The sequence below is a fragment of the Borostomias antarcticus genome (genome assembly GCF_949987555.1).
Source record: "Borostomias antarcticus genome assembly, chromosome: 21".
NCBI lineage: Eukaryota > Metazoa > Chordata > Actinopteri > Stomiiformes > Stomiidae > Borostomias > Borostomias antarcticus.
Genome location: NC_140254.1, coordinates 9,440,659 through 9,450,549, shown reverse-complemented (window position 1 = coordinate 9,450,549; position 9,891 = coordinate 9,440,659). Strand labels below are relative to the sequence as shown.

The window sequence follows — 9,891 nt, the reverse complement described above, 5'->3', positions numbered from 1 at the left end:
CCCCCAAGGGGTCCTCACCCCAGCCCCCCAGAGCCCCCCAGGTGTCCTGGCCCGAGCGCTCTGAGACCTTTTGGAGTGAAAGATACAGTTGAAATTGTTTTCTGTTATTCATTAATCTCTCTCTTTCAATTCCCCTCGCCCCCCCCCCCCTCTGTTTCCTGCTCTGTTTCCTGTGGCTGTACTGGCCAGGTGTTTGCTCTGTTTCCTGTGGCCGTACTTGCCAGGTGTTTGGCAGCGGCAGCGTGAGCAGCTCTGCCTCCTGGGTAGCGGGCGGGTTCACATGCATGCAGGCTGGTACACAGTCGGTCCCCAGCGCCCCGGCCTTCAAGCGCCCCGGCCTTCAATCTGAGCCATCAAGCCCACTGCCAAGAGCAAACTAGGTGGCTGTATTCAAGTGGGGCAGGTTTAAATTGCCCTATTTTCAATGCAGTGTGTGTGTGTGTGTGTGTGTGTGTGTGTGTGTGTATGTGTGTTGGCGTATGTGCATGTGTGTGTTTTCAAAACAGAGCCAGAGAGTAAATCCCATATTTCTGTGGGATGCAGAGTTGGACTGATAGAGGCTTTGCTGATCAAAGGGCCGAAAAATGCAAAAACATGACTTTGACTACTGAAATTAGCTGGAGTACCGTTCATTTTATTTATTTATTTTACAGATAACATCCTCTAGTGCAAAATATGCAAATGGAACAGACCTTTAGTCAACTATGTCTAATCAGAAGTTCAATGTAAAAAGCTAAATCTGGCATGGTAATGCAAGGCCTGGCTCCTAAAAACTCTTAATTGTTTCCACATTTGGACAATTTCAGAGTTACATCAATTGCAACAGTTAATGGTCGAGGGTTATTTGGGGAGATACAGTCGATAATACACACATTCAATCTTTCCAGAAAGAAGTCTCATGCATATACTGCAAAAAATGATGACCGTATATATAGCAACAACCCCTCCAAATCTTTTTGTCCTGGTAAATATCCGCAGCGTATTTGGCCCCCGACAGCCCTGCAGTACAAGGTGCCCAAGGTGTTTGAATACAGAATACTGCATCTGTTCTGAGTCAGTCTCGAACAGTCATGTCAAGACCTTCATAGGGAAATCTATTTCCGGGCTCCATGTTTTAACCATAGTCAATTGGTCTGAAGGCCAGAGTTGAGGCGACTGTACCAATTGTGCAGGAGAATAATCAATCAGTATTCCATTTCTTTATTGGTTTCTGCGAAAAACAACAAACCTCATTTGACCTTGCCTAAGGGAAATATTTTTTTTAGGGAAAATTCTGGAACGCTTCACTATGGTTTCAGTGGTACAAGTACCCAGTAAAGCTGAAATGGGATCTCTAGGGATGTCGTCCGCCCAACAGCACCTGTGTCTCAGATATCCTGAGATGCAAGAGGCCTTGGAGCCTACAGTAGTATCCTTAGCAACCATGAAAGCAAAGGGATCAATTCTAGTTTTTTTTATGTGAGTGCAGTTGTGGTCAAAACCTTCTTTACAATATCTGAGAGATCGACTTTACAGCAACCCGACTCACTTTTCATCCATTATTTAATTAATCTGTTCGATTGTGCCAAGTCTTAAGCTTCAAACACTTCGCAGTGTTAAAAGAAAACTACCAGCTCAATAAGATCACTGTCAAGGCCACCATGACGCAGACTGAAAACAGTTCCACTTTTAAGAGATTTCACATTAATTGACGCATATAATCCTTCCACCCAGGAGAGCGCTCTGTACACTCAGCGTTCCCCCGCGAGAGACCTCGACATGCAACCCTATTCCATCGACAAGTCTACATTTCAGCCTCTGCCCAGGAGATGAATAGGTGCAATTCATTCTGGCTTGTTCTTTAAAACATGTCTACATATGGTGACTGTGTAGCCAAGTCAAAAAGAAAACAGGTTTGGAAACTGAAGCCAGGATGCCTCTCCCCCGGTTCCCTGGAAGAGGGGGAGCAGAGCAGGCTGATGTGTTAGTTTTACTTCACCACCTGGGTCATATCATTGCAGGACACCCCCTGAAATGTTGCATTACCCCCACCCCTCTTCTGTCTCCCTCTCTGAGGCTTCTAAGACAACTCTTGAGTTGAACGAGGTTTTCGCTCCTCAGGGTGTGAGTGGTTCCTCTCTCACACTCCCACCTCCTCTGGACCGGGCCAGCTTTCTCCAACATATCTTCATCCAGAACTTTCCGCATTTAAAATGTCCTTTCAAAAGGGTATCTCCATTGATTTATTATTCTAGGACTAGGCTTAAATTGTGTCCTGGAAACCGGTCTTTGTCTAAGGAATCAGTGGATCACACTTTCAGGATGAGGGGAAGGTTGAGTTTGTAGACTACTGTAGCTGTCACAATATCACATTTTCACAATCCAATTATCATGGCAAAAGATATCACATCAACAACATTATTGCAAGATCTATAGCAATCATTAAAAAATTGTGCGATCACTTAAAATGCATCTTTACATTTATTTTGGTCCAATGTTTGTTTTCTTTTCAAAACATCTGATTTTGCCGTGTTCTGTAGACTGTAGGTTTAAATCAATGGTGCTCTCTTCAGGGTTCCTCATTGAATTTCCTTCACACGATATATCATGGCTGGATTATTTACATGATATTAGTATTTTCATTTTTTAACTACCACGATTATCGGTATATTGCGACACCCCTGCTAGCTACGGAAGCAAAGTTTCCATTGAGTCAGTGAACTTCAGAGGGGGGATCCTGACAGATGAACATGGTGTGATGATGAACAGCGTTAGTGCCGTACAGTTACCAGTCTCATTCTTCCAGCCATACAGAATCCCATTCAATCATTCATGTTAAAAATTCATGTCTTTGCACTGTCCTGTCCTGTACTGCCCCCTGTCCTGTGTGGTCAGCGGTGCCACTCCCCTAGTCACATTCCGAGGATGTGTTCACCAGGAACAGTACAGGGTGAATAAACATTGTGAATCTTGAGTGTGTTTACTGTCCTTCCACAGGTGTTCTGTGACATGAAGACCAGAGGAGGCGGATGGACTGTCCTGCAGCATCGCAGAGACGGCCTGGTGGACTTCCATCGTGTCTGGAGGGACTACAAAACAGTACGTTCAGAAGGAACCCGCAACAGAACGTTAATAATGACTACAAAACAGTACGTTCAGAAGGAACCCGCAACAGAACGTTAATAATGACTACAAAACAGTACGTTCAGAAGGAACCCGCAACAGAACGTTAATAATGACTACAAAACAGTACGTTTAGAAGGAACCCGCAACAGAACGTTAATTATGACTACAAAACAGTACTTTCAGAAGGAACCCGCAACAGAACGTTAATAATGACTACAAAACAGTACGTTTAGAAGGAACCCGCAACAGAACATTAATAATGACTACAAAACAGTACGTTAAGGAACCCGCAACAGAACGTTAATAATGACTACAAAACTACGTTAAGAAGGAACCCGCAACACAACGTTAATAATGACTACAAAACAGTACGTTTAGAAGGAACCGCAACAGAACGTTAATAATGACTACAAAACTACGTTTAGAAGGAACCCGCAACACAACTTTAATAATGACTACAAAACAGTACGTTTAGAAGGAACCGCAACAGAACGTTAATAATGACTACAAAACAGTACGTTTAGAAGGAACACGCAACAGAACGTTAATAATGACTACAAAACAGTACGCTTAGAAGGAACACGCAACGGAACGTTAATAATGACTACAGAACTGTACATTTAGAAGGAACACAATGTGAATTAGGACTTCCAAAGACAATAAGGATGCAAGCATGTCAAAGGAGTTCACAACAGTCTTTTTGAAGACACAATAGATAATATAGACAAGACTACAGAGAACCATAAAGTGTTGCTATGGAAATCTTGACAATAATAGTGACGTGTGTATTTTCCCACAAACCAAAGAATACAGTCTGCTTTCTCAAGCGTCGAGTGCTTGAGTTTGAATCACAAGCGCATCATTAGCAGAGGACTGGGTATCAAGAGATTGGGTCTGGAATCTAATGCTGGACAGGAGGCTCTAATCACCACCAGTAGGGCTTGGCGAGTGTGTGTGTGTGTGTACACGCGTGTGTGTGCGTGTGTGTGTACGTGCGTGTGCGTGTGTGTGTGTGTGTGTGCGTGTGTGTGTGTGTGTGTGTGTGTGTGCGTGTGTGTGTGTGGGTGTGTGTGTGTGTGTGTGTTAAGGGGCTTTGGCACTGGGAGCTGTGGGAGGCAGACGGGCCGTTGATCCGCGGTGACTTGCTGGGACCTCCCTATCTCTGACACACACTCTCTCTTACTGTACACACACACACACCCCTACACACACTCTCTCTTACTGTACACACACACACCCCTACACACACTCTCTCTTACTGTACACACACACACACACCCCTACACACACTCTCTCTTACTGTACACACACACACACCCCTACACACACTCTCTCTTACTGTACACACACACACCCCTACACACACTCTCTCTTATTGTACACACACACACACACCCCTACACACACTCTTTCTTACTGTACACACACACACACCCCTACACACACTCTCTCTTACTGTACACACACACACCCCTACACACACTCTCTCTTATTGTACACACACACACACACCCCTACACACACTCTCTCTTACTGTACACACACACACCCCTACACACACTCTCTCTTACTGTACACACACACACACCCCTACACACACTCTCTCTTACTGTACACACACACACCCCTACACACACTCTCTCTTACTGTACACACACACCCCTACACACACTCTCTCTTACTGTACACACACACACACACACACACACTTTCTCATTAAAGTTATATCATATCTTATCTTATATATCTTATCTTATATCTTAAACATCTTATCTTATATCTTAAACCACAAGTGAGGCTGGATTTTACCTCTTGTGATCACCCATTCATTCTAAAGCTGTTATCAACCAAGGCTGTAATTAGTATTCCAGCTCAGGCTAAACTGAGGAGGAATGTTTTCGTGGGTTTGCGCAGATCCCCTCGCTCCCTGCCTGGTTTAAATCACAGTCTGTGTATTCAGGAGGCTGCTTTAGGCTCCTGATTCAACTCCCCATCCATCTCGCACCTCCTGCTACAGATAAATTGCCACAGCTTGCTTGGGAAATGAAATACTCAGAGGGCTGCGATCGCCGAGTAAAACGCTGTTCTGTTGTTTTCTCTAGGAACAATATTTTCACAAGTGAATGATAAATATTTGGCCCCAGTTGGGGGCGTGGGAGTACAGAGGGGGGGTTCTGTAGATGGAAGATAACGCTATGTTTCCAACGCAGCTTCGTTGCCCCTGACCACATATCAATGTTCTCACAACGTTTTGGCCAATGTTGTCCGCAGGGCCGACTGGCAAGATGATAAATGCTCCCATGCCTCCACATTGGCGTAGCAATAACAAACTGCGGTTGTGACGGCTAGAGAGTGAGTTACAGTCCGGAGGAACAGCGTGGCTGAAACGCTAGCCCGTCTGTTGGAATGTTCAAAGTGAAAGCGCTTATTTCCCGCGGAGTTGCTGGCCTGTTAGGCCCCGGTCATCTCACCACTCACACGGAGCATGCAGGCAGTAACGGCTCCAGCGCTCTCGTGTGTCACAGGGCGGCCTTGCTGTCCAATCAGGGCGCTGACGCTGCATTTCTCTGTTGAAACCACTTATTCCTCACTTGATTCCCCAACTCTCTCTCTCTCTCTCTCACACACACACATACACATTGTAGTTGAGAAAAATGAAGTATTTGCCAAAGCCCAGGTTTGCTCAAAAATAGGTTCAGTCAGATTTATTAAGAAAACAATACGATTGCAAACGGACCTCAAAGTAAAACACAGAGTGGTTCACCAAAAATAGAAGTAAAACATGAGCTCGCCGGATCCTCCTTATATCTGCTCAAAGCAAGGATGTGGTGCAACCGATATTTGATTGGCTGAGTTGTCTATACGTCATCGTAAGGTGACGGATATCAAACAGTGGTCGAGGGATGAAAACTCACTTTGAATATGGACAAAGAAAACAAAAGGTCTGAGCCAGGACGGGAAGGACAGAAGGTGTGGCCCTTCTGACTTAAACAAAGAGAGGAGGAAGAGCGAGGTAGAGGAGGTGTTTACAATTACAAAAGAGAGAGAGAAACAAAAGGTTGAGGTGTTTACAATAGCAAAAGGCAGGGGACTGGATGAATAGGTATTGAAAGAAAAGATATGAATCTGAATAGTCTTGAGACGAGGTGTAAAATTCCATGACAACATACACACGCGCGCACGCACGCACGCACGCACACACAAACACACCACACACACACACACACACACACACACACACACACACACACACACACACACACACACACACACACACACACACACACACACACAGTATCTCTTGACTGACTCTCATGGCATTACCCATGCTTAGTTTAAGCCTCGTTCATTTTCCCCATAGGGAAAAAAAATAAAATAACTTTTAAGCCTCCAAAATAACATGGGACCTGAGCACAGGAGCACAGCCGCTGTGTGGCCTGAGCCCTGCTGAGTGTGCCTCTGCTCTCTGGCAGGGTTTCGGGGATCCGTCGGGGGAGCACTGGCTGGGGAACGACGTGATCCACCGGCTGACCAGCTGGCAGGAGTCCAGCCTGCATGTCCAGCTGCAGGACGGGGAGGGGAACAGGGCCTACTCACACTACGACCACTTCTACATAGACGGAGAGGACAAGAACTACAGGTACCACAATGACATGGGGGTGATACCCGTTTTCGGGTTTTGTGCTCATGCACACTTTTAGTATGGATTGTGTAATGTTTTATAAATGAGGCCCCATCGTCACAATGCAATCATTCTGAAGTAAAGGGAGCCACAATGACGGTTGCCATAACTCTGAGAGTTTTGTTAAGTCATTCACTAAATCTCTTTGCAAACAGCATAACAAATTAGATACCACTAGACACACTTTCCACTGTGTTTTTTCTCTTCCTTCCTTACCGCCTGGAAGAGAGAGACAGAGTGAGAAAGAGAAATCTCAGGGAAACACTAATTGGGGGAAAAGTGTCGGTCTGCCTATCAGAACATCATTCAAAATGATGAGCTCAGCAGAGGGCAAGCTGACACTTCTCTGCCTCCGTTTCTCTTGAAGTCACCGGGGCTACTGCTGCCCTGAGGGCAGCCCCGTCCACTGGAGGATAACAGCCTACAGCACCCTGCCAGGAAACTGCCAACGCAGTGTCCTCATGGCTAGCTTATGGGTGGCTAATCACCTGCTTCACATGAGTACACAACCTGGTTTTGAACCCGGAGTTTCTTTAGAAATAGAAAATGTGGTCTAAGTTCCTAAAAGAAAGATTGGAAGTGAAATTCAACAGTTATTAGATGTAAAGGAAGGAAGGGAGTTTGGTAGTTGCTGGGTGGCTGTCAGTCGGCGGAGGCCTGTGGTGAACTGAATGTTGCATCACATCTCGTTGAGAATGTGCTAGTTTTATTAGCGTGCTAAGGGAACTTGGTCCCCAGCCATTGAAATCCCTCTTCTCCAAGCACCATCTTCTGCCCAGGGCTGCGGTCAAATATTATTAGAAATCCCCTTCAAATGCTTTCATTTAGCTGTGTTCTTGCCAAAACATCCCACACCACCCATTCAATTCTATATGTCTATTGTCCCTGAGGAAAATTTCTTAATCGGTCGGTGTTCAATAAATAACAAAATAACCGCAACTCACTGATACACATAAGACAACTATGGGACCGTCCAACAAACTGTACGCACAGTTAATTCACAGTTACAGTTCTTTGACATGCAATAGCCCGTTGTCGGAGGCCCCAGGGACAGCAGAAACCTTTGCTCCAGAGCCACTGCCCAGGCAGTCGAAGCCTCTCTATTCCAGCCGGCCGCCGGCACAAGCCGGCCTCTCCCCCGTCCGCCTCTGTGCTGTGTGGTCCTCACCTCCTGTGGATGAGGAGGACGTCCATCCCTCATGAAGTCATCAGAGACAGCCTGGCCTGCGAGAGGTCAAATACCTCGCTCCCCCGCCGCAGAAGGGAGTGTTGGTGTGTGTGTGTGTTGTTTCCTAACGAGACAGAATGACAGGAACAGTGGAGAGAGCAGACAGGGTCGCGACCTCCTCCTCTCCCTACAGCCTCAGTCACAGCCAGTCCTCAAACACAGTGAAAGACCCGGACCGTGTATGAGAATAAGATTTTTTCTCCCGGCAACTGTTCCCTCCCCGTCAGCCTGCATGCCCAGGGCTTCAGTGGGACAGCGGGCCGAACCAGCAGCCTGACCCACCCCGGCACCCAGTTCAGCACCAAGGACCGGGACAACGACCGCTGTAGCTGCAAGTGTGCCCAGATGGCCTCGGGAGGTGAGGGAACAGGCCTCTTCAACAACTCTTCTTCCTGTTTACTGGAGTCCTCTATCTATCTATCTATCTATCTATCTCTCTCTCTCTCTCTCTCTCTCTCTCTCTCTCTCTATCTATCTCTCTCTCTCTCTCTCTCTCTCTCTCTCTCTATCTATCTATCTATCTATCTATCTATCTATCTATCTATCTATCTATCTATCTATCTATCTATCTATCTATCTATCTATATATCTCTCTCTCTTCTGCCTCCTCCTCTCCTCTTCTAAAGACCAACGTCCATGACGTCACGAGGAAGGCGGCAAGTCAGGCTCTGTGAATCTGAGCCAGCTACAGTCAGTCTGACCTTTCAACTGATGTCCCCCCCCCCACTCCCCTCCCCCTTCCCGTCTAGGCTGGTGGTTTGAGGCCTGCGGACCCTCCAACCTCAATGGCATCTACTACCCCGGCACCTCCAACGTGGTGCGCTACAACGGAATCAAGTGGTACTACTGGAAGGGGCCCAGTCTGATGGCCACCATGACAACCATGATGGTACGCCCTTCAGACTTTTGAGAGGGGGCCGGCTGATGACGTCATAGAGTTTATGAACTTTGTATCTTCTCAAAGAGCACCTACTGTTGAGTAGCCGTATGTCTATCATTATCCATCTTTATTAATGTAGCAGACTTATCCAAAGCGACCTAGATGAGCAGATAGGGTTAGTGCCTTGCTCATGGGCACATCGTTTCTCACCTACTTGGCTTGGGTACCCGAACCACCGACCTTCCAGCTGCCAGGCCGGCGGTGTTAACACTGCCGGGTTACAGTACCTGCCGCTGTTTGTTCAGTGTTGAGGGATTTTACACTGTGATAATCTGAACGCAGCTGTCCAGTACAGCAACTAGACTGGAATAGATCTTCAGTGAAGCTCACCAACTCTTAGTGGACCACTTAATGAACTATATGAAAAGCAGGAATGTTTTCAGCTACGCACTGAGAAATTCTCATAAACCTTTTAACCTCCATGATGCCTGATACACTAACGCAGGTGTATTATTATTATTTTTTTTACAAGTTTCTTTTCTGTCCAAAATGTAATATTTGTAATAAAATGAGTTGTAAAAGAAAAATAAGGCGTCCATTTTTTCAAGCGAAAAAAAACCCCCTAGTGTTTTGCTCCATCTACTTTTTCATACCATGTCAGTGGGTCTCATTCACCAATATCTTCTTAAGTTCTGTTCTTACATTTCTTCCTAAGAACGTTTCTAAGGAAAGCTCCCGTCTGATTCACGACGTGTTCGTAAACCGCTGGAAGAGTTCGCACCTGCTTCTCAAGTTCAAAGCTCGTCAGCCCCATATAAGGATATGCAACTACTATCATCCAACTGTAGAATTGAGGTGACCGCAATCACCAATTTTGCATAGTCTAGCCTACATTTCTGCACTCAAATGGCCTACTTACGACTGCAGTGTTCGTATATTCTGTTCTTAGCTGAGAACAAATCCCAGATGAGAAACCATTGGTGAATTCCAGAATTT

The 9,891-nt window shown here is 46.0% G+C and overlaps 1 protein-coding gene across 1 annotated transcript in view; it reads left to right on the top strand.

Moving 5' to 3' along the window:
• angpt2b (angiopoietin 2b) overlaps positions 1-8,925 on the top strand; it is a gene marked incomplete at both ends in the record, with an annotated part of 25,193 nt that extends 16,268 nt beyond the window's left edge. The window contains 4 exon segments of the mRNA XM_084454912.1: positions 2,977-3,078; positions 6,579-6,745; positions 8,243-8,373; positions 8,765-8,925. Of these exon segments, the coding sequence (XP_084311038.1) occupies positions 2,977-3,078; positions 6,579-6,745; positions 8,243-8,373; positions 8,765-8,925 (561 nt within the window).
• Between the last annotated feature and the right edge of the window lie 966 nt (positions 8,926-9,891).